The sequence below is a fragment of the Thamnophis elegans genome, chromosome 12, assembly GCF_009769535.1.
Source record: "Thamnophis elegans isolate rThaEle1 chromosome 12, rThaEle1.pri, whole genome shotgun sequence".
NCBI lineage: Eukaryota > Metazoa > Chordata > Lepidosauria > Squamata > Colubridae > Thamnophis > Thamnophis elegans.
The window spans coordinates 18,825,069-18,850,680 of record NC_045552.1 but is presented as its reverse complement, the minus strand read 5'-3'; the positions used below and the strand labels follow the sequence as shown (position 1 = coordinate 18,850,680).

The 25,612-nt window shown below is 44.3% G+C and overlaps 1 protein-coding gene across 1 annotated transcript in view; it reads right to left on the bottom strand.

The window, feature by feature from the left end:
* The window catches only part of CRYBG2 (crystallin beta-gamma domain containing 2), a 79,760-nt gene that overhangs the window by 22,848 nt on the left and 31,300 nt on the right, over positions 1–25,612 (bottom strand). The window contains exons 4-7 of the mRNA XM_032227203.1: positions 5,889–9,369; positions 2,248–2,292; positions 1,613–1,731; positions 283–439 (exon numbers count right to left, since the gene is read on the bottom strand). Coding sequence (XP_032083094.1) covers positions 283–439; positions 1,613–1,731; positions 2,248–2,292; positions 5,889–9,369 — 3,802 coding nt within the window. The remainder of the gene's footprint in view (positions 1–282; positions 440–1,612; positions 1,732–2,247; positions 2,293–5,888; positions 9,370–25,612) is intronic.

Sequence of the window (25,612 nt, the reverse complement as noted above, 5' to 3'; positions counted from 1 at the left end):
GACTCTCCATCTGAGGGCTGATGGATGGCCCAGGCTCTGCCTCAGTCTCTCTCTCTCTCTCTCTGACAGCTCTATTCCCTCTTCTTCCTCGGAGCTCTCGGGTTGCCTTGATGCTGGCCCTGACTCCCACATCTCCTCCTCCTCTGATTCGACTGCTGCAGGGGTTGGCCGGCCACAAGATCAGCTTTCTATTCCCACTGTTCCAACATCAACATTCACTTGCATGGCTAACCAACTCCCTAAAAAGAGAAAGACTCTTGAACGGAACTCAGTCCCTTTTACCTGCACAACCCGTTTGAGAGAACCAATACGGAATGGGGCATTCTCTCTTTCTGACTCTTCCTTGCAGTAGATTCTCCAAGGGTTACTGATTTCCACGTTCCCTTCAGCCAGCACACACTTCCTCCCATGGAATCGGGGCTTTTCATACATCAACCATCTGGAGAGAACCAGAAAGGAACATCATTATTAGAGCCAAGTCTTGAATTCTAGAGCTGGTGTGTGATATTGACAGAGTTTCTTGGGTACCCACCCATATTCCTCATGTTCCTTAAAAGGCAAATGCCTTTCCTCTGTACTGAACAAGCATACAAATAACCTGTTTTCCCAAAAATAAGACAGGGTCTCATTTTCTTTTGACCCCCCCTTCCCCCAAAAATAAGCACTTGGCCATATTATTTTAGAGGTGCAGGAAGTGGCGAGTGTGGCCACCTCATGGTGGCTGCTTTGTTGCAATATTTTTGGGGAGGACTTATTATCTGGAGAGTTCTTATTTTAGGGGGGAAAGGGTATTTATCAAAAATATCTTACAAAAAGTTTCATTTCAACCAATGGAGGGGAGCAAAAATTTTGGGAGACTCTCCCATCCTCCTGCTATTTGCCCTTCTATTCCTCCATTGCTCCACAATTCAGATAGACAACAAATTTATGCATTAGAACAGTGGCACAGAAAACAGTGTCAGCATTCATCCAATAATTAAAGGTATGATAGCAAAGACCACTTACTTCAAAGAGCAGCTATCATGCTCATTGGGAAAATACTTAATTAGCCCAATTTATCTGGACAGCTCATGCACACCATATAAGGAAGAATCTTTTACTGTGCTGTTCCCTCCCAGTAGCTGGTATATAAGAAGGAGAGGGCAACCTTTTAAGGTGAACCAAATCAGGAAGTTGACTCCATAGAAAGAGTATTGAGATAGGATATAGAATAGAATAGAATAGAATAGAATAGAATAGAATAACAGAGTTAGAAGGGACCTTGGCAGTTTTCTAATCCAACCTCCTGCTCAGGCACCATTTTTGACAAATGGTTATCCAATCTCTTCTTTAAAATTCCGAGAGAGAAACAAAAGAGAGGGAAAGAGAAAGAGAGAAAGAGAAGGGGGCGGAGAGAACAGAATCTAGCAAGTCTGACAGTCTGGCTGCTTAGCAACCATTCAAAGTTACGACACTCCTCCCCAGAGCCACTTACAACCGGATTTCAAAGTTCCAACGACCACACACTGACGCTTTTGATCCTTTTCATAGTAATTTCTTGCTGGTTTCTTTTTCTGGCCAAGGTCCTCTTTTCCCACTCTGCTCACTCCAAGCCAGCCAAAGCATTGCTTACCCTCCTCGGATCACCTGAATGGAGATAGTGCTTGAGAGTTCCCAAGGAGTGGCATCCGGGACATCATTCCAGATTTCTCTTTTCTGCCCTCCAAAGCCTGCCTCAGAGTATAAAATGATCTGCAGGAAAGCAAGAAACAGGAGGTGGGGGAGGGGTCATCTTAACTTTGTGTCTACCAAGGTATAATGCCAGGCCTGGGAGCCATCTTTTGCATTGGGCCTTCAGACCTGCCACATTTAATGCTGTGGGAAACTGGGAGGGGGGATTATATGGAGTGGGGTAGATAAAGTCAAAACAACATTCCTTTCTCAGAGAGTCAAGGATATCTCGCCCTGCAGCTGTGATGGTGTGACTGGGAGGCATCTCCAGTTGGGATGGTGCTTGATTGGGCCATGTGATGGACATCTGGGTGCTGGGCAGGGACTTGGACTTTCATTTGGATGGGGAAAACCTGGAAACTTTCAGATTCGGGTTTTCCCAGATGTGCCAATATGACATCTCTAATAAAATGGAACTTTTGAGGAACCTCAAGCCTCGGTGTCTTCTTTCGGTGGGGGTGTTACTTGGAACCCTGACATATAATCTGTTTGCTGGAATCCTGGGAAACAAGTCGCTCTTCCTTTTCACCATCCTACCTTGCTGGGGCGCTTGTTGATCTTCATGGGATTAGGTTCCTCTTCCTGAAATTGAAAAGTAAATGGGAAATTACTGAAGATCACAGGGCAGCACTTGCACAAGTAAAAATGGCCATGGTGGAAAGTATCTGCTTCTAAAATGTACATCCAAGGAACTTTCTTTGCAGTTGCGAAATAAGTAAGGAGTATGTATTTTGGGAGATCAATCGTATATTATTTAGCTTGTTAGTTTTATACTCAACTTTAGGAGCTCCAAATGCCCCACTCAGTGTCTCTCCCCACAATCACTCCCTTGTACAGTGGGTTGGGCTGGAAGAGATGGATTAACTTTGGGGTATTTCCATGGTTGAAAAGGGACTAAGATTGAATCTCAACCCCTTAACTACAGGTAGTCTTTGATTTACGACCACTGTTGAGCCCCAAATTTCTGTGGTTAAGTGAGACATTTAAATGAGTTTTGCCCCATTTTACGACCTTTCTTGCCACAGTCATTATATCATCTGATATAATATTATTGTCAACTCTGGAGCTGACCTGACTGAGGCCATTTTGAGGCTCCAGGATTGCCACAATGGAGACGAGGGTTAGAGCGGGGGTGAATAGTGATAGCTGGGGTTTGGTAGCCAAAACAAAATAGTTTTCCTTGTGAACCAAGGACATTCCCACAGGGGGGCTGAAGAAAAGAGGAATGATGATGCCCAAGCAACCGGACTGCACCTTGATTGGACCATGTGACTGATTGTTTGGGAAAAGGGGAAAAACTTTCACTTTTAATTAGGTGAAAACCGCGGGAACCTTCAGAGTTGGTTTTCACCAGCCTGTGCCAATATGATAAAGCCAATAAAACTATTCTTTGAGGAACTTAACTGCCTTGGAGTTCAATTTGCTATAGGTGCATTGTTTGGAACCCTGACATTAAACCGACTCTGACAATTATGGGTTCAAAAGCCGAGGGAGAAGACAGTCCATGCTCTCCATCCTCTCCTTGGCCCATGAATCATGTTACACAAGAATCGATTTTGCAAGCCAATCTTATCAAAGAACTCATCTAGTCAGTGTCATAATAATCTACTGAGGTCAGTTTCACAACGCCAATAGAAAGTTCTCTGACTTAATGCATTCTTGCTTGCATAAGGAGCATTCCTCTTTCTCTGGAAGCACCGCCACAGCTGTGAAACACCATGCACCCAGCCCTGCATGGAAATCCAGATTGCTCAAGGGACCTGACATAAGAGCAATTGTGGGGCAGGGAATGGGAATATTTATCCAGAAGAGCGAGTCGGAACCTGTGTCTTGTGCTCCATAAAGGAGGCTGTTGTGAAACTGTCAAGTTGCAAAGCTTTACATATCAGAAACCTCGGAGTCTCTTGTTCCTCTCGTTCTCTTCACCACTGAAAATTCTTGTTTAAACATAAAGGGGGGGAAAGGGAGGGTGAGAATTGAACATGTGTATAGATACAGATTAGCAGAGTTGAAAAGGACCTTGTAGGCCATCTAGTCCAACCCTCGGCCCAAGCTCTCACAACCATTGTAGTTTGAGGTGAGGGTTCAGCTCTTTAAAATGGAATATTGCAGTGTTTTCATCATGTAGGCCTATTGTATCTCTGCTCTGTAGGGATGCGTTGGCTCACTGGCGAAGTCACTGAGCTTGTCGATCAGAAAGGTCGGCAGTTCGGCAGTTCGAATTCCTAGCACCGCATAACAGGGTGAACTCCCGTTACTTCTGTCCCAGCTTCTGCCAACCTAGCAGTTCGAAAGCACGAAAAAATAGGAACCACCTTTGGTGGGAAGGTAACAGCGTTCTGTGTGCCTTTGGTATTCAGTCATGCCGGCCACATGTCCATGGAGACGTGTTTGGACAGCGCTGGCTCTTTGGCTTTGAAATGGAGATCAGCATTGCCCCCTAGAGTCGGGAACAACTAGCAGATATGTGCGAGGGGAACCTTTATACCTTTTATCTCTGCTCTACTGTCTGAGATGACCACTTTTCAATTTTTTTTAATAAGCATCACTGACTCTGTAGCCGTCCCATTTAAAGATTGTAAATAATGACCTTCATTAAGGCACCGCATCCAAGTGGTTTCCCTAAGTGCTGTGCAATTGAGCAAAGTGGTGGGTTTGGCCCTGTAACCATCCTTTTGAACTTAACCTGTGCCACCCGTTCCGCCACTGGCTGAAGACGATAACTCATCTGAATGCAAAAGGGTACAATGCTCTTTTCCACATTGCAGAACTCAGAGAGAGTTCAAACAGCCCGCCCAGCTCTTAAACACACAGAGTGGCAACAGAGACCCATGTGTAGTGGCTGTTTGGAAGACCATTGCTATTCCAATGGAATTTGGTGACATTATTTTGATTTCTCCTTCATATTAAGAAAAGTCTAGAAGTTTAAAACTCATTAGCATGAGCTAACCTGCTTTTTACTCTTGTTTTGAAATAAAGGGGAAGCAGGGGGGATTTTTACGTAGCTGCAAGTTTTCCTTACTGTAAAAGTCTCAGACTTTCCATTCCCATCCTAAAGTCATGTGCCATTCAGAACCTAGCACTAGATGCTGTGCATGCTGTCCATCCTTGGACATCTTTGCTGTAGTTATTAAAGAGCTCCTGGCAGCTTGTGATCAATTTGGGTGTCATCTTGCTAGGGAATGTATGCTTTTTTATAGTATGCTTTTAAATCTCTTTGCATGAGCTAATAATAAAGCTTAAAATCCTTTTTATTTAAAGGTAAAGGTTCCCCTCGCACACATGTGCTAGTCGTTCCCGATTCTAAGGGGCAGTGCTCATCTTTGTTTCAAAGCCAAAGAGCCAGCACTGTCCGAAGACGTCTCCATGGTCATGTGGCGGGCATGACTAAACACCAAAAGCGCACAGAACTCTGTTCCCTTCCCACCAAAGGTGGTTCCTATTTTTCTACTTGCATTTTTACATGCTTTCGAACTGCTAGGTTGGCAGAAGCTGGGACAAATAACGGGAGTTTACCTTGTCACGTGGCACTAGGGATTCGAACCAACGAACTGCTAACCTTTCTGATTGACGAGCTGAGCCACCATGTCCCTGAATTATTATCACTGAGCTAATAAAGTAGTAGTAGTAGTAGTAGTAGTAGTAGTAGTAGTAGTTATTACTATTATTATTACTATTATTATTACTATAACTATTACTATCTCAGTGATTATTATCACTGAGCTAATAATAAAGCTTAAAAACCTTTTTATTTAGTGACATGGTCATTGTTCCTAGAACCAATTGCTTGGGCATCCGATTGTTGCACTGACACACATTACAGTTGTCATCAGCAAAGACCAAACAGGTTTGGTCATTCAGGTTTCCTTAACTCAGGGCTCTCCAGATGCCTTAGACCAGGGGTCTCCAACCTTGGCAACTTTAAGACTTGTGAACTTCAACCCCCATAATTCATCAGCCAGTTTTGCTTGAAGTCCACAAGTCTTAAAGTTGCCAAGATTGGAGACCCCTGCCTTAGACTTCCTCCCATAATCCCCAAAGTACACAGGATAATAAAATGAAAAGTGAAAGCCCAACTGAAAGCCCAAGACATTATGCAGGCACAAACTTGAGAACAGTTATGTACATTAAAGTCAACTTGACCTGGATTTCAGGATACCCAGCAACAATTCGCTCACCTGAATTTCTGACTGCATCAAGGATTCTGCTTCCTTGGACAGAAGGATAACCTGCTTGGAACCAACACCTGTGTCCGGAGCTCTGAAGTTGTGCCCAGCATGGAGTGCACTTAGTGGTAATCCCTTGTGAGCTGTGTCTTGCTGATGGGCACTTGGGGCCGCCTGGCTGCTGTTTTTCTGGATAACTGGGCTCATGTCCTTCTTTTTCGCTAGGCTCTTGGATTCAGCCTTTTCTGGGGAGATGAACTTGCTATAAAGGAAGCTGTTGTCCAAGCGAGAATACGGCTTGTCTTCCACAACCTTTCTGTCTATGAAGTTGGACAAAAGAGCCATCCCTGAGAGAACATTGGTTCTAATCAAGTTGGACGGATGATTTACAATCGTTCTGGGGGCAATGACGCCAGCCTTGACATCTCCCAGGCTTTGGTGAAATTTTCCAGGGAAAGGAGGTCCAGAGTCTTCCTCGGTCTTGCACTGCTGACTTTCCCAAAAGGATGATCTCCTGCCTATGCTGCTATCCCATGGTTTCTCTTCTTTATTGAGATAAGGGTTCTCGATCTCCTCCGTGTCTTCTTTTGCCAATCCTGGCTCCTCCCCCTTGGATCCTGTTCCTTCCTCCAGGTTTTCCTCACTGAGAGAAAACAGCTGGTCTAATGCTATTGGGAAAGAAGCCTTTGACTTGGGAGCGATGTGGTTCTCATCAATAGGCGGGAGGACGGTGTGCTTGGCAAGAGAGGAAGGGCGTGGCGTCCTGGAGAGGGCCTTTGAAGGCTTCCGAAGCTCAGCAGGGTCCATGTTGCGCAGGGTGTCCACAAAATGCTCCATTTCCTCCACAGCTTCCTCGGGCTCCTGTTCTCCTGTCTGGCTGAAACTTCTCATTAAGTCACTTGGGGGTTCGGGCCATGAAAAGGAGCTTAGGCTCCCAGCAGGGGAAGTCTCTTGTTCCAGGGCAAATATCAGAGGGCCTTTGCCCGAAATCTGCTTTTCTTTCTTCAGTTCGTCATCCTGCGTTCGGGCTTTATGATCCCCTGGAGAACTTGGCTGAGATGCAGTGGAGATTCTGATTTCCTCTGCAGTGTCCAAGGGGCACTTATTTCTCCTCTTGGCAGATAAGTTGGCTTTTCCCACGCCTAGCCAGCTGCTCTCTTGATCTGGCCCGTTGGTTATTAGGCCTCCTGCAGTGGGCATGCCTCGCTCCTGTTCAGACCTGCTCTCTGTGAACAGGTTGCTGGGCTTCTGGGAGGCAGAATTGCTGGGCAGGCTGCCGTCTCTCTGCGCTGCGCTGAATGGAACTACTCCCTCCCTAGCGATAGCTGCCTCTCTGTTTGATGTGCAGTTGGGGCTCGGCGCAGGCACACACCTTGGCCTCTGGGCATCCCTCACATTGGCATTTTGAGAGTGAGTCATGCCATTCTCAGGCTGTGACTCTGGTGCGGAGAAGATGTGAGATTTGGGGAAGGAGGAGCAGGCTCTTTGCGGAGACTTGGCATGGGGGAGATCAGGCTGGGGTGGCCAGGATTCTTCCAACGCAGTGCTGGAGCTGGGAGCAAAGGGTTTCTCTCGCTGGCTCTGGCTGGTGTTTCCTGATCCAGACATAACCAACTCTCGCCCGATTTGGTAAATGGTGGAGCATCCGGGCTGAGGCACAATCACTTGCTGTTGGGCTCTAAAAACAATCGTGTTGTTCCCCTTGGGGCCGTTCCACTGGGCATGGGATTTGGCTACAGTGCTGGAACAGACGGTGTTCTGGACTGGCTTGAACACAAAACGCTCCTCAGGAAATGCAGAGCTCGGGGCAGAGGGTGTGTAATTTCTCCCCGGGGACCCGGAGAATGAAATAGAATTGAGGGTGTTGGGAGAACTTTCCCGTAAGGATAGACGTGCCAAAGCATCAGAGACATTGTTTTCCTTCAGGGATCCAGTGTCCAGCTTGGAGACATCCCCATTGAGCACATGGCCTTCTTTCTGGGAGACGGTTCCACTTGAGCTGTCGTGAGAAAGGCCCAAATTCTCTTCTCGCGGTCCATTTACGTCTGTGGTCTGACTCTCTTTCTGGAATCCGGCGTCCCCAGGACTGTGTACATCAGCCGGAGAGTATGTGGCTCCAGGTGATTCAGTCACTCTGCTACTGACGCCATCTTGCATCTCTTTCTTCCCCGGGCACTTCGGCTTGGGAAGTCGGGAATAAACTTGAGAAAAAACAGGTCCATGAGCAGTAAAATTTCTCTGTGGGTTGGGAGAGCAGGAATGCCCCTCCATTGCTGTGGGAGAGAAGCTTCTGGAGTCCACCAAGGAAGGGCAGACCCCAGCCTCTGCTGGGGATGAAGAGCGCCAGTTGTCTGCCGGGCAGGAGAAGAGTAGGGTATCTGGTGGAGGGGGCAAGCTGTTGATCTCTGCCGGGGAAGGGCACCTGGCATCTGCGGAGGAGGAAAACCATCTATTGTCTGGAGGAGGGGATGGATACCTGACATCCAAGGAGGGTGAGGAGCTCTTTGGGACCACTCGGGAAGGTGAGCTCCTGGCATTGGAGGAGGGAGACTTGCTCCTGCTTTCCGCTAAGGTGAATGGCCGCCTGGTGTCCACTGTTGAAGAAGCTGTGGTGCTTCCTCCGGAATACAAACGCCTCATATCAGTCACTGAATAGGAGGACCTGTTTCCTGCCAAGCAGGATGAGTGCTGGGTATCATCCAGGGATGAGAAGGAGTGATTCTCTGTTCTGGAAGGGGCATCTTTCCTCCCTACCGGGGAACGTGAATGGATGCCACCTGTCGGCAAGGGGGGCACATGTGTTGGCTTGGCCTTGAGTGGGGGAGGGAGCTGTGGTTTTGCTGGTGGTGGAGGAGGCTGCCTCTTCTCTGCCGGAGACTGGGACCTGCGGTTTTCTGCTGTTGTCCCAGAAGGACGCCGAGGATCAGGAGAACACGAACGCTTGGTCTCCTCCGAGAAAGTGGATTTCCTTCTCCCCACTGGAGAAAAAGACTGCTTGGCATTTGCTGGAGAAAGGCATCGCTTGGCATTCACAGAGGACACGTTGGAGGGTAAGGAATTCCTATAAGCAGTGGGATGAAAAGCATGGGCACCTTCTGGGGTTGAAATTAAGCGCCTGGTAGGTACGGGGGAACGGGAGGGCCTGGTTTCAGCGGAAGGAGCTGGGCCACTGGCGTCCGTCCCCACGAGTCCTTTCTCCCAGGCCTCAAGCAGCTTAGACACTTTAGAGGGGCTGCTGGCTCTGGTGTCTCCTCTTTCAACCTTCTGAGAGGCTGCCGACACTTTGCCAAAGGGTGTCTTCTTGACCGCGTCCGGAGGGTTTTTCTTCCTCCGCAGCAAAGGGCTTGAGGCAGGGCCTCCCGGCTTGTTTTGATGGGAGCGGGCAACTTTCTCCATGCTGGGATTAGGACAAGGCAGGTCTCTATCAGTGTCAGCCCCACTTTGAGGCTGAGGCTGCTTGTGGTTGCCTTCCCAAGGGGCTCCTCTGATTTTGCTGGAGTTGGAGTGGGGAGGGGTGGGATAGGGTGGGAGAAAAGGAAAGCAAAAGATTAGGCCTGGCTGGGTCCCCACCCAGATTGCCCCCCAAACAGATTATTCCATGTCATTTTCCATGAAGCCTGGCAGATTCCATCCTCCCTCTGGTTTCTTTGAACTTGACTTAAACACAACAGCAGCAACAGCAACAACAACAAAGCAGGCATACTGCAAAATAAGGGGGTAGCTTTAAAGATTATCTTTATTAGAGATGCTTCTGGGTCACTTCTAAAAAAACAAATCTAAGGCCTTGTGTGGAAGGGTGAAGGGAAAAAAACCCAAATAGGCTGAATTAACAGAGAGCATTCGAGGTTGGGCTGAAGAGACAGGGAGCAACCTGGCCGATTTGCTTTTAATAAATGGGCCATTTGTGATTGGACTAGAGGTGGGTTCCTACCGGTTCAGACCAGTATATAGTAACTCGGCCGGACACGCACCCAAACAGGTTCCATACTCGGCGGTGCCATCTTGATTTTCTGTTCTGCACCTGCGCAGAACAATCTACATTGAAAAAATGTAATTTTTTCCCCCCTTTTCTAAAGTTGTGTGTGTGCACAGACCATTTTAGGTGCAAATACACACACAGGCAGAATGTGCAAATATTTTTATGTGCCAAACCGGTAGTAATACCAGCAGGAACCAACCCCTGGATTTGACATCCTTTCCATGGCACCATATTGTGAGGGATCCCTAACAATGAAGTTCAAATTCTAAATGTGCTCAACAGACTAATTAGGCCCCCCTCCATTGGAGCATAAATGGAGACACAGACTTCAGAGGATAATTAGAACTGCAGAAAAAACAACTGCTACCAACCTGTCTTCCATTGAGGATTTGTACACTGCACAAATCAAAAAGAGGGATGCGAAAATATCTACAGACCCCTCGCATCCTGGACATAAATTGTTTCAACTCCCATCCTCAAAATGAGACGCTATAGAGCAATGCACACAAGAACAACTAGACACAAGGACAGTTTTCCCCTGAAAGCCATAACTCTGCTAAACAAATACCTGTATTTTTCGGAGTATAAGACGCATCCAGGTTTTGAAGAGGCAATTTTTTTTTAAAAAAAGTAGGTAGGTAGATAGAGGGAGAGAGGGAGAGAAAGAGAGAGAAATGCAGTAGGTAGGTAGGGAGAAAGAGAGTAGGTAGGTAGGTAGGTAGGTAGGTAGGTAGGTAAAGGGATAGAGAGAGAGAGAAATACAGTAGGTAGCTAGGGAGAGAGAGTGTGTGTGTAGATAGGTAGGTGGGTAGAGGGATAGAGAGAGAGAAAGAGAGAGAGAGAAAGAGAGAGAGAGAGAAGTACAGTAGATAGGTAGGGAGAGAGTGTGTGTGTAGATAGGTAGGTAGAGGGATAGAGAGAGAGAAATAGAGAGAAATACAATAGATAGGTAGGGGAGAGAGAGAGAGTAGGTAGGTAGGTATATAGCTAGATAGAGGGGGAGAGAGAAAGAAATAGAGTAGGTAGGGAGATGGGGGGGAGTAGGTAGGTAGATGTTTCCAGGTGTATTTATCCATGTGCTGGAGAAGGAAATGGCTGACAACCTGTAGCACCTAAAATGTTGTTTCTGCTGGCACAGCACTTGACCAACATAATTCTCATCAAACACTCTAACTAAACAGCTTTCTGAAAGGAAAAAAAGAAGTTTTTGCACTGCAAACCTCCCCAAAACGGCCCATTTTTCACGAAAATGGGCCCGTTTCCCCCACAAAAAAAGGCATGAATAGCCTTGGGGGGACTTGCAGAGTGCTCCTTGGGGGGATGGAGCCCCGCAAAACGAGCAAAAAAATGGCCCATTTTTTGCAAAAACAGGCTGTTTTTTTGTCAAAAAATTGCATGCATAGTCTTATAGAGGCTGATAGAGTGCTGCTGGGGGCTGGGGGACAAAATTGAGCAAAAAATGGCCCATTTTCACTCATTTTGCCCTCCCCAGCCCCCAGGAGCTCTCTGAAAGCTTCCATAAGGCTATGCACGGCCATTTTGGTGAAGGGGACAGGGCTTCAGGAAGCAAAAATTCTGTATTCGGTGTATAAGATGCACCCAGATTTTCAGCCTCTTTTTAGAGGAAAAAAGGTGCGTCTTATACTCTGAAAAATACAGTAATTCCCTCACCACTGTCAAACTATTCACTGGCTCCATTACTATTGCTATTAATCTTCTCATCCTTCCTATCACCCATCTCCTCCCACTTATGACTGCAGGAGTGTACCCTTGTTGCTTGTATCCTTATGATTTATATTGATATTGATATTGTTTCCTGATTGTTTATTTGTACCCTATAACTATCATTAAGTGTTGTACCTTATGATTCTTGACAAATATATCTTTTCTTTTTATGTACACTGAGAGCATCTGCACCAAAGATAAATTCTTTATGTGTCCACTCACACTTGGCCAATAAAGAATTCTATTCTGTTCTGTTCTATGCAGTGTCCCGTCACGTGATCTCCTTTTGCGACCTTCTGACAAGCAAAATCAATGGGGAAGCCAGATTCACTTAACAACCGTGTTACCAATTTAACAACTGCAGTGATTCACTTAATAAACGTGGCAAACAATACTCACTTAGAAAATTTCTCACTTAACAACATAAATTTTGGGTTCAATTATGGTTATAGGTTGAGGACTAACCAGTAAGACCAGTGTAAAACCAAAAAGGCACAAGAGTTTTACATGCTGGTCAGAAAAAGGAGAAGAAATTTCAGTAAGAAAGCATTTAAGGTAGACCGGGCTTAAGACAGAAACTATGATGCATATAAGTAATAGTATAGAAGAGTGCATAGTATTATAGGTAATTGTAGTAGAGTAATAAAGTGTAGTCTATTGAATAGTAATAGTATAATATTAACATTATTATAGTAATAGTGTAACTGTAAGTCACCCAAAATCATTTGGTTGAGATGGATAGTCATAGAAATTAAGCAAATAAATAAAATGAATAGTAATTGCATAATAATAGCATAGTAACTGTAATAGTATTTATTTATTTAAGAAAATGTATGTGGCCGTTAAGTGACTCAGGGTGGCTAAGTTATCATATCTTTTCACACTATTATCATAGTCATGTACAGAGATAGCAATAGAAGAGAATTAGACATAAAATAGTAGAACAAAGAATAGAATAAAAAATAGAATTAGAATAGAGAATAGAATAGAACAGAGGGTCAGTTTGGACCAATGGTTAAGGCATCAGGTTAGAAACCAGGAGACAGTGAGTTCTAATCCCAGCTTGGTGACTTTAAGCCAATCGCCAGGAGACCCTAGGTTCAAATCCTGCCTTAGCCATGAAAGCCAGTTGAGTGACTTTGGGCTAGTCACTATCTCTCAACCCAACCCACCTCACAAGGTTGTTATTGTTGTTGTTGTGGGGAAAATAAGTGGAGGAAGTTGTTTTGGCTAGGTTCACTGCCTTGAGTTATTTGTAAAAACGATAAAGATGGGAAACAAATCAAATAAATAATTAGAATATAGAAAGCATTTTCTTATCACATTTATATGTAAATAAAGCATCTCCCTATATTTATATTTATATTTCCCTTACAGAGAAATGTAAAGAAAAGACCTGCACAGGGCCCAAAGCGTTAGGATCAATTTATGGGACAAAATAATTCAGCTTTTATATTGTTTGGTTTTACTTGTACATAATATAAAGTCACTCTGTGGGCAAAATGGGCAGCTTCTAAATCATAAAGAAATGTAGGGAGACTAGTATAGATCCATTTCAAACTATTTAGCTCTCATCAGCTAGCCATACCCTTGCTGGGATTTGAACTTGGGCTGCTTACATATTAGGCAGTTGTATTAACCTCTAAGCCACAAGTTCTCCTCCCTTTATCAGCTGAGCCAGGGGAGAAATTGTTTTTTTCCCCCTCTTCCGTCAAAGCATCTGGCCTGCCCAAATATTGGAGAGAGCATACTGCTTCCCTTTTCATTTCTTTTATGAGCAAAAATGTAACACAAATGGCTTGTCGTGTAAGCAACTGCCTGGAAGGCTCCTGGAGCACCAGCAAGTCCCAGAATTATGTCCGTCATTTCAAAGTCCTAAAACATCTAGAAGGTGCCAAACTGAAGGACCATGAAATCTCTGGATAGTTTTCTAAACTGGTCCGATGCTGAGACGTTCATGTTTTAAGCACAAGGGAACTGACTACATCTTAACTTGATTATGGCAATGCTCATTAACACTTGCTAATGTTTGACTGTAAACAACCTTGTAAACACATTCTGTTTTGCCCACTTTGCTCATTGTGGCATAGCATGGATCATCTGAAATGTCACTGCTGGAATTTCGTTTTGTCTTCAGAAGAAGAAAAAACACCTCCTTATGAGTCATTTTCCTATCCAAGCCGTGCTCAGCTGCAAAAAGCATGACATACTGGCACTGCTTACAAAGACATACTGGTAAAAACAAAAATATCCCAATTTGGAAAACAAATTACAAAGCAGAAACCAAGAAGGGGTAGTTGGTGCCTTCTGAGCTTGGTTGTTTCCTTGCAGATGTTTCATTATCCAAATTAGGTAACATCATCAGTGCTACAGTAAGGAACCTTGAGCTACAAATATTCTCCTCTATGAGAAAACAGTAAAGAAATAGGAATGAAAGACAATTTGGAGTACAAGACAGCAAAAGAGAGAGAGAATGGTGCCTACTCTGTCAACCTACACAATATATTTATTTGTTCATTTTTCGTTCAGAAGCTCAGATTAGAAGCAAAATTTTAAAACTTTGCTTTCCAAATTCATTTTGGAAAGCAAATTCATTTGTTGTAACAGAAGGAAAAATCTGAAATAAGTATTGAAACTCATCTCTTTTATTTTTCACATACAGTCGAAGACTATAGAAAGCAAGAAGGGAGAAAAGAATGCCTCTGAACACACACAGAGTGCATTTGCCTCACTAAAGAGTCACTCCATAAAACAAAAATTGAGATTGAGAGATAGGTCAGTAATTTCAAAATGCTTCTCATCGGCTCAGATTGCTAAGAAATTTCTATCCCACTCACACAATATTGTTGTGGAGAAAATAAGAGAAGGGGGTATGATGCATGCCGCCCCACGATATATGGAATAAAGACAGGGTATAAATATAATTGAACCCGGGCTGTAAAGCTGACAAGCCCAGGTTCGATATCTGAGCACCATGCAATGGGGTGAGCTCTTGTTCCTCGCCCCAGCTCCTGCCCACCTAGCACTTCGAAAGCATGCAAATGCGAGTAGATAAATAGGTACCATTTCAGAGGGAAGATAAGAGTTTTCCGTGAGCCTCGGCGTATAGTCATGCTGGCCAGACGACCATGGAAAATGTCTTTGGGCAACCCCGGCTCCCTTGGCCAAGAAACAGAGATGAGCACTGTGCCTTAGAGTCAGACACAACTGGACAAGGAAATCTCTACCTTTGCCTTTTATACATCTAATAAATAACACAATGAATTGCTTTCTATTTAACTTACAAAAACCCTGCCAATGACCTAACCATGACTATATAAAAACAAGCGATGAGAAAGAAGCTTATAAATCTATTCATTTAAAAAGGGCATTTAAAAAAGTTCAACACAATAAAACCAAAGCATGACAGAACAGAATAAAATAAAAGAACAGGAAATGTCAGAAATAACTCCGTGAAGTAGGTTGTTCCCTGGCTACAATAAAACAGAGAAGGGATCAGTCTAATCTCTCTCTCTCTCTCTCTCTAACTCAAGGAGCTCCTCCTAGAAAGTCCAAATTGCCAACACATTTTTGTTGTTCAAACAAACCAGAGCTCTGTCATACAAATTAGAATGTGAAGTTCCCAAGAGGTGATGTCAACGTCTAAAGCATTTCCATGACTTAGAAATCATTTAGAAGCAGGGACATCTAGGTTCAAAAAAAGCCAAGGTAGTGACTGGAGCCATATCACTCATGCCCCACCCCTCTTGTCAAAAGGGGCAGAGAGTATCTATTGTCATTGATACCATCTTAACTTTTTTTTTTTACTCTCCCGGAGATACTGTATATCAGACATTAACACGATTGAGTGGCTTCAGAGGTATTTCACAAGAAGAATACGCCACTTGTCTACTCACAATAGAATTTCCTATGCCAACCGGCTTGAAATTTTGGGCTTGGTCAATCTGGAACAACGGCACCTGTGGTCCGATCTAAGCATCCTACACAAAATTGTCTGCTACAATGCCTTGCCTGTCAACAACTTCTTCAGCTTCAACCACAATAATACACGGGCAAACAATCGATACAAACTCAAGGTAAATCTCTCCAAATTCGATTGCAGAAAATGCAACTTCAGCAACAGAGTGGTCAACGCCTGGAATGCACAACTCAACTCCGTTGTTACATCCTCACAGCTTCAACCTCAAACTGTCTACTGTGGACCTCACCCCATTCTTAAGAGGTCTGTAAAGGGGGGGAGGCATAAGTGCACCAGTGTGCCAACCGTCCCTATCTTACTGTCCCCATTTATCTGTATTTACTTCCTTTGTTCATGTTTATGTTCATACCTATACTTGTTATCTTGTACATGTTTGACAAACAAACAAACAAAAACAAACAAATAAATAAATAAATACCCTTGTTTGCAGCTGCTTACAGCTTTATTTTTGATTGAATAGTTAAATGTAGCCATAGTTCATAACTCCTTAACCAACAATAAAAAGAATTGAAGAGGCTTCTTGGATGAGAAGCGAAACATCTTCAAGGAAAAAGGGAGTCCAGTTTGCCACTTTGCTTCAAAAGTGCCAAAGTACTTTTGAGACAAACAATAAAAAGAGAAACATGGTTGTGAGTTTACCCACCGGGGCATTTACGACGATTAAAAAAAAATCCTTTTGTGGAATTTGAAATATCATCAAATGCACAGAATATCCCATGCTGAAAATGACACCAATCATCTGCATTTGACATTTGCTCTCCATAGTCAATCTAATCCTCCAAGGGAGGTGTGGGCAACTGTGGCTCCTTTATGACCTGTGAACCTCAACTCCCAGAATTCCCCAGCTAGCATTAGCCTTCTAAAAATGGAATCTTTGCTGCAAAGCAGGATGAAAAGATGCTAAATAGTGTTTACCTAACCTTATGTATCCCATGCATATTCAATAGATTTATTATGTTGTGCAAACCAAGTGCTGAAATGACCAGCCTGAAAGTCAAGATTACCATCAAACGTTTAGCAAGGGCCTCTATTTCTCCACCTCTACTACATATAGTACAACTGTTCTGTTTCTATTTTGTTTTGTTCTATTTCACACAAAGAGTGTGGGGGGGTGTCTGAATTTTCAATGCAATTCCTCTTTTGCTGGTAGCACACAAGCAGTGTTTCTCGGGGAAATCTCTAATACAGTGTTATGGCAGGCTGGCATGCTGGCTGGGGAATTCTGGGAGTTGAAGTCCACACCTTAAAAATTGCCAAGGCTGAGAAACACTGTCCTAATGTCCAATTTCCATCTGCAAGAGGGCCTAGAGAAGACCACTGTGGTGGCACGGTGGTTAAAATGCAGTACTGCAGGCTAGATCACTGCTCACTGCCAGGAGTTTGATTCTGAGCCGCTCAAGGTTGACTCAGCCTTCCATCCTTCCAAGGCGTGTAAAATGAGGACCCAGATTGTTGGGGGCAGTAGGCTGACTGTACACCGTTTAGAGAGGGCTGTAAAGCACTGCAAAGCGGTATATAAGTCTAAGTGCTATTGCTAGGAGCCATGGTGGTGCAATAGTTAGAATGTAGTATTGCAGGCTGACTCTGCCCACAGCAAGGAGTTCGATCCTGACTGGCTCAAGGTTGAGTCAGCCTTCCATCCTTCCAAGGTGTGTAAAATGAGGACCCAGATTATTGGGGGCAAGAGGCTGACTCTGTAAACTGCTTAGAGAGGGCTGTAAAGCACTGTGAAGCAGTATATAAATGCTAGTGCTAATGCTGCACTCTGGATTCTGATAAACACACCTTTCTCCTAGCAGGAAATTCAGCTGTTTCGGAACCTGCCAAGTAAAACAAAATAACAAAACAAAAACCAAAACAAAGACAAAAGCCAAAGCCACCAAGCGCTTGCTGTAGTTTCATCCAGAACGGTTGAATGACTCTCTTAAAATCCAGCTGAGCCAGATTGACACAACCCTTCATTTGTAGTGTCCAAGAAGCAAGTTACACCATTCCATTTAAAATGCCTTGACCTACTTAGCAGGAAGCGGTTGTTAATTTCCAGGATGAGTCAGGTTTATGGTTGTGTATGAGATGCTGGGTGGCAGCAGCAGCAGCATTCCATATCCCTCCAGCCTCCACCAGCCACTTCCTTTCTACTTCTAAAAAAGAGCTGATTTTTTTTTTCTAATACCTGTACAGCAAGACCCAGGTGTTCAAGGTCACAACCTAGTTCATCCATGTTGGATCCCAATGCTTCCCTTTGGAAACAATTTCTTCCAAGCCTGTTGGGGCCCACCAACAGCCAGAGGAACTGGCAGCAGATTCGGATATTGAGGAGGTTGGGGGGGAACACGGGGCAGCGCTGGAGTCTGGGGAAGGCTCTGATGAGGGCTCTGAGTTGGAGGGAGAGAGGGGGGCAGAGCCGTCTGATAGTTATCAGCTGCCTTCAGAATCAGACATCAGTGAGGCAGACAAACAGCTGGAGCCTGTTCCCAGTGTGCGCATGCGCAGAGTTGCCAGAAAAAGTGAACAGCTAAAGAACAGGGGTCAACTTGGGAGTAAGTCCACAGGTGGACAATGAATGGCCCCTCCCAGAGGAAATAAAAGAGGAGCAAAAGGGGAGGGGAGTTTGCTGGAGACAATTAGTTCGCTTAATTGGTTTGTGACTCTCCGAGACTCCTTGCCACGTTTTGCAGATATCGGCCTGGCAGCTTTCCAACCCAGATAAGGTTTGTGACTGTAAATCCTCCCTTGAAAGACTTTGCTGGATGTGAATGAGCAGAATTCACAGTAAATTGGGTTTTGGTCAGGACAAGAAGTTTGCTTCAGGCTCTTGGGGAGCCTAGCTCAGAACAAAGCCTCCTTGTGGTGATGTGAGCAGAGCACATGCAGCCTGCCCTGGCTTGCCACTCACACCTAGGTACACATGCAAAACGAAGGGGAAGCAAAAGCAAACACAAAGACACACAGAGACACATGGCACTTTGCTTTGTGTACAGAAGAAAAATGCATATAACTCTTGCAACCCCTGCTATGGGTCCACAGGTTGGAAAGAACTCCACAAGCCATATTTTGCATTTTTTTCTCTAACTTAGTTTTTAACTGTAGTAAGTCTGCTTAAGAGTTTTTAAAGGCTGTAGGAAGTTAGCACCCACCCCTCTCCTAGAAAAATGAAATTTTTAAGGAAATATTAAAAGGGAAGAATATTTCCCCTAAAAGGGAGACAGAAACTTACCCCCCCCCTTTGTCAATGGGCCATTAAGGCCTGAGCCAGTCTATTGTACATAACAAAGATCTACCTCCTTCAGGCAAAGCCGTAATAGGAATCCCAAAGCCCTTTCATTACATCATCACCCAGCAAGGCCCAACCAAACCTGGGACTCAGGACAATCTACAGATTTGCCCCTGCATGGCCCCATGAGAGTCTGAGAACCAATCAGAATACAAGCTCAAATTCAAAAGCCCAGAGAGGGCATAAAACCAGGGCACTTTCAGCATCTCTTCCCTTTTTTTGCTCAGGACTTCAAACCCATGTGGTCCTGTTCACCATTAAACCATCTTTTCAATCAGCCACCATGTTTCCAGTGTTTTTCTCCCCATTTGGAACTGAACCCAAATGGACATTTCTTCCCACACCATGTTGTGAGGTTTTCCCCTTAAAAAAAGCAGTTAATAGGACTGAATTGCAGCATCAATTTTTTGAATTTCATTCAGGGAGGGGTCCTTACTCTGAGGCTTAACCCACACATATGGCCTTTCAGCAGCCAGTTGCTCACCTCTACTAAAACTACCCTATGATTTACTACAGTGAATAAATCTGGCCATTGAATCCTGCAAGCTATTTAGGTTTCATGATCCCCTAGTCCAGAGATGGGCAACCTGTGGATTTCAACTCCCAGAATTCTTAAGCAAGCCATTCTGGCTCAGGAATACTGGGAGTTGAAGTCTACAGGTCATAAAGAGGCCATAGTTGCCCACTCCTGCCCTAGTCTATTTTACAACTCTGGGATTTCTTGGCCATTTAGGGACTAGCAAGGGCTGGTTTTTCTCAGAGGTTTTCCTATCAAGAGCACCTTACTACTGCCATCTGCTGTTTAGCGTAAGCACCTGCAAATGGAATGTACATTACCAGAATCAGATGGAAGGCTAATTCATTTTCAGGAAACTTTTATCCTTAGACCTTGAATAGGCTGTAAATGATTTATTTTTTAAAAAAAGTTTTCAAATTCTGATCACTTGATATAGCTTGGTGGCTAAAAAAGATTGTTCATTTCTCTCCCCTAACATGGGGAACTGAAATTACTATCAGGGAAATAGGAAACTGAGAAAAACAGATTTTGAGAGATCTATCTATTCACGTGGTAATGACTAGACTTTACAAATCTTTTTCTTTAAAAAAATCTCTGAATTCATTTTGTTTTCCCACCATGAACCAACTAAGAATGCTATTATATGTGAATTATAGTCTATCAGTTTGATGCTTCATAGAACACATGGCACATGCTATAACAGTGTTTTTCAATCATGGCTACTTGAAGAAGTGTGGACTTCAACTCCCAGAATTCACCACCCAGCCAGCAAGTCCTAATTCTGAGCACTGAAGTCCATAAATATCCAAGTGTCAAGGTTGGGGAACACTGTTCCACATTCTAACTTTCCTCCCTATTGCCATTATTTCTGCTCACTCTTTTAAGCAGCAGTCACCAAATGGTGGTCTGTGGACTACTGGTGGGCCACAGAAAAATTATTTGCATTTTTTATATTGCATTAAATTAAGGGTCCCCAAACTACACTCCCTGGACCGGATACGTGAAATGAACATTTGTGTTGCTGCAGAGAGTCTCCCCCTTCAGGGTCTTTTTGTGCAGGGCAGAGGGGGCCAGAAATCCCGACTTGGGCTCTGCTTCAGCCTCCTGGTGCAGGGCTGGAGGGACGTGTCACTGGTGGTGAAAGCTGGAGGGAAGGCTGGAGGGAAGCACCATTGATGGCGAAGAGCCGGAGGGCCTTGTTCCAGTGAGACTGCATCATGGCCTGGAACTGGCTGACCATCTCAGCTGGCTGAGGCTCAAGGGGCAAGCACCTGGCCTTGCACTCCCGCAGGTCTTCCCCCTGCTTGGAAAGCCTATGCTCGTAGTCCACAGTGAAGTTCTTCTGCTGAGTCTCCTTCTCAGTAGATCCAATTTAAACTGAGCTGTTTTGCCAACTCTTTCTCATGCTGGCTGCTTAGCTCCAACAACTGCTTCCTATTGGGGTCCTAAGGAGCCCGAGCAGGAAGGTGAAGAGTAGCTGGGAGGGGAAGAGTGAGGAGGGGCTGGCGAGGCACCCTTCGATGTGAGTGACATAGAGTTGGCCATACCCACCCAGTCACATGACCACTAAGCCATGCCCACCCAGCCAGTCATTAGGCAGATCATATTAGTGGTCCATGATATTTAAAATTATGAATTTAGTGGTCCCTGAGGTCCAAAAGTTTGGTGACCCCTGCTTTTAAGGATGAGTGTTTCAGCTAATCACATATGGTTCTGCATATGGTTCGCTACAATGGGTTCTGCATTATTGTCAATGTACTTCAGGGGTGGGTTCCTGCCAGTTCTAACCTCTTCTATAGAAGAGGTTCCACAAATCTACAGTGCCGTTTAGAACTGGTTCCAGCTCCCTCCCTCTGCCCGTCCGCACATCATCAAGATGAAGAGCGAGAGGAGGAATTCTGGGAGTTGAAGTCCACAAGTCTTAAAGCTGTCAAGTTTGAACACCCCTGGGGGGTTTTTTTCTAAAGGGTTAGGGGTGCCAGGATCTTGTAACTTGACAGTTTTAAGACTTGCATGCTTCAAATGCCAGAGTTTCTGAGCCAACATTTTGGTTGCTAAGCAAGAGCATTGTTAAGTGAGTTTCACCACATTTTACATGTTGGCCATGCCCACCCAGTCACATGACTGCCAAGCCACACCCACCCAGTCACATGGCTGGCAAACCACTCCCACAAAGCAGGCCACACCTACAGAAGAGATTCTAAAAAAATTTGAAACCCACCACTGATGTACTTGTGATATGGTGCTAGAAAAATGTGTACACCTCTTATATAATCAGGAGGGTGGGAAATCAACAAAAATTATCTCAACACAGGAACACTTCTTAAGAGATCACAACTTTAGCGTTAGGAAAATATGATGGAGACACTATTAGGAATAACATCTGTAGCCCCCAATCTCTTTCTCTTGAGGGACTGATGGACAGAGGAGAAGGAAGTTGCTTTAAAATATGTTATTAAATTCCCTGGAATGGAGGCCTTTCATACCTGTTTGCCTTGGATAAGAATAGCAAATAAGAAGACAAAAGTCACTGCAACGCTCTTTATCGGTAGTCCTTGACTTATAACCACAATTGAGCCCCAAATTTCTGTTGCTAAGCGAGATAGCTATTGAGTTTTGCCACATTTTATGACCTTTCTTGCCACAGTTGTTAAGTGAATCACTGCAGTTGTTAAATTAGTATAACACGGCCATTAGGTTTCCCCATTGACTTTGCTTATCAGAAGGTTGCAAAAGGGGATCACATGACCGCAGGACACTGCAACCATCATAAATATGAATCAGTTGCCAAGTGTCTGAATTTCGATCATGTGATGTGGCCATGGGGACGCTGCAACAATTGTATGGAAAATGGTTATATACGTTACTTTTTTAGTGCCATTGTAGCTTTGAATAGTCACTAAAAGAAAGGTTGTAAATCAAAAACTACCTATATTCCGAAAACACACTGTCTTCAGTGGTGGGATTCAGCCAGTTCGCACCTATTCGGGAGAACCGGTTGTTGGAAGAAATCTCATTTTGTGTTTTTTCCACTTCACAGGGCTAATCCTGTAAGGAAGGCAGGAAGGAAACACTCTGGTGTTGTTTTTAGCCTAATCTTTATTGCCCTGCTAACAGAAACTGCCTCTCTGCTTAACCCTTATTACATTGTAACAGCTAAGGCGAAGCACCCATCAACCTGGGTGACATTGAGTTGGCCACGCCCACCCAATCACATGACCATTGAACCACGCCTACCCAGCTGGTCATTAAGGTAGAGAAATGGTTGTTAAATTATTTGAATCCCACCACTGATTGTCTTGTTGCTAAAGATGTGTAAACCAGATACCCTCACTCCAGTAAGTGTTAAAACAATACGGCTGTTTCATAGTAAAGTACCTTGGCCCCGGGGCTTGTTGTAAGCTAAAATTAATCACATGTGGGGTAATTGTTTGGAACAATTGTCTGGATTAGTATTTACACAGTGCATGTACAATCCGCCCTCCAAAAGCCGAGTCAAAAATATCATTTAAAAAGGACTGCAGAGCTTTATCCGGTACGTAGGTATTACGCACCATTTTACAGCAGCAGCCGCGGCACGAATTCTCAATCAAATCATCTTGGAAAATTATAAGATGTTTTAAAAATAATAATACCATCCAATATCCATCATTTTACACTCATGTTTAAAATATGTGGGAGTATTTCCGATAAGTGTTCTGAGCATGAAGGTGAGAAATAAAAACTGATGTTAAAATTGTGGTTTAGCAGAAGCTGTCATGAGGCTATGAGATTCAGCACAGCAGCAGTCTCTGTGTTGGACACACTAAAATCAGGAGGAAGCATCTGTTTATTTTTTTGTTTACATCCCACCTGTATTATTTTTACAAATAATTCAAGGTGGCAAACATATCCAATACAATTCCTATTATCCCCACAACAACAATCTTCTGAGGTGGGTTGGTCTAAGACCAAGTGATTGGCCCAAGATTGTTGTGGCCCACCAGCGGCCAGTGGAGCTGGCAGCAGATTCAGACAATGAGGAGGTTGGGGGGGAATATGGGCCAGTCCTGGAATCTGGGGTTTGATGGGGTTTGATGAGGGCTCTGTGTCGGAGGCAGAGAGGGGGCCAGAGCCGTATGCCAGTTATCAGCTGCCTTCAGAGTCAGACATCAGTGAGGCAGACGAACAACTGGAGACTGTTCCCAGTGTGCGCATGCACAGAGTTGCCAGGCAAAGGGAACCGCTAAAGAACAGTGGTCGACTTGGGAGTAAGGTCACAGGTGGACGATGAATTGCCCCTCTCAGAGGAAATAAGAGCGAAAGGGGAGTGGAGTTTGCAGGAGACAATTAGTTTGCTTAATTGGTTCATGACTCTCCGAGACTCCTTGCCAAGTTCTGCAGATATCAGCTTGGCAGCTGTCCAAGTCAGTTAAGGACTGTGACTATAAATCCTCCCTTGAAAGACTTTGCGGGATGTGAATGAGCAGAATTCACAGTTAATTAATAAAAGGGTTATTTCTCAGGACAAGGAGTTTGCTTTATGCTCTCGGGAACAAAGAGCAAAGGCTTTCATGGCCAAGACTAGACTTGAATCCATGGTCTCCTGCTTTCTAGCCTGGTGCCTTAACTACTAGACCACACTGTCTCTCTATGTGAGAAGATGCTTCTCTGAAAAGACACAGGTTTGCCACTTTTTTTCATTGGTCCTGCTCTCATGCCCTATTGGAGGAAGCTTAAGTACAAGAATTACAATAGCAAGAGCACTTAGACTTATATAAAGCTTCACTGTGCTTTACAGCACTCTCTTAAGCCAGGCCTGTCAAACAGATGTGTTATGCACAGGCCATGCCCACCCTGGCTTTGCAAAGGCAAACAACATAGCAATACATCACTATACATCACGAGACGCGAACGAGTTTGACACCCGTGCTCTAAGCGATCTACAGAGTCATGGGGAAGCCAGATCCACTTAACCGTATTTCTAACAACTGCAGTGATTCACTTATCAAATGTGGCAAGGAACGTCATAAAATAGGGAAATGGCAATAACACTTAGACTTATATACCGCTTCATAGTGCTTTTACAGCCCTCTCTAAGTGGTTTACAGAGTCAGCATATCGCCCCCAACAATCTGGGCTCCCATTTTACCCATCTCAGAAGGATGGAAGGCTGAGTCAACTTTGAATCTGATCGGGATCGAAGTCGTAACTGTTTGCAGAGATCCATGAATATTTGTGGTATCAATTAGTATTGTAGAAGACAGAAGGAGGTGATGGATGGATTGCACTTTCAGAGTAGTCCATTATTGAAAGTATATGGAGGGAGTGCAGGTAAATAAAACTATCATGCGCAAAATAAAACTGATAAAAACAGCTTTAAGTTTTTAACAAGAGATAAACCTAGTGGAATATGATGGAAACAGTGCAATAAATAAGTGAAGCCAAGAGCAAAATAAAAAGATCTACAAATACTGAACATTTATCTGTAGCACTAAGGCTACTAATGCCAAGTGAATGTCTCCAGAAAGGTAATTCCATTGATGGAGAATAAGTAATAGAAGAGGATTTGGTGTTTTGAGTGGCTGTCAACGAAAGCAACTGAAAGAGTCATTGATGATGTGATAGAAATAGGACAAAATAATTTTGCAGGAAAATTGTCCCCAAGTTTAATCTTTTTTTTTTTTTTTTTTGTTCATCAGAACCTAGTCAAAAGGACCCACAATAGTAAGAGCAGTGAAATAACATGGCAATTCTAGGTTCTGGTTCACACATCACAGTAAGCTACTGGGTTCTTTTTTTGGGTTCTGACTTATTGTGTCAGAACGTAACAACTGTGAATGCAGTACTGCAGGCTACTTCTGCTGCCTGCCGGCTGCCTGCAATTTAGCAGTTCAAATTTGGCATCCTCTCACTAGTTTTACTTAAGGGAGGAACCATCACTCAGTAGAACATACCTTGCATGGAAAAAGACCCAACTGCTCTATACTCAGATCAAAACAAATCTGATAGCGGCAGAGATCTGTGATCTCCGCCCACATCCAGATCAGAGGTGGTATTCAGCCATTTCGGACCGATTCACCTGAACCGGTAGCCTGCTCACCCACCCCAGCTCTATGCCGTCCTATTTAGGCACATTTTTGAGGCCGGGCACTTGCATGGAAGGGGCGTGGATGCCCGTAAAGCGACTGTGTGTGTGTACGGAGAACTGATGGTAACAAAATGTGCAACCCACCATTGATCCAGATGCACTAAAGTAGTACTTCCAGTAAAACCAGAGAAG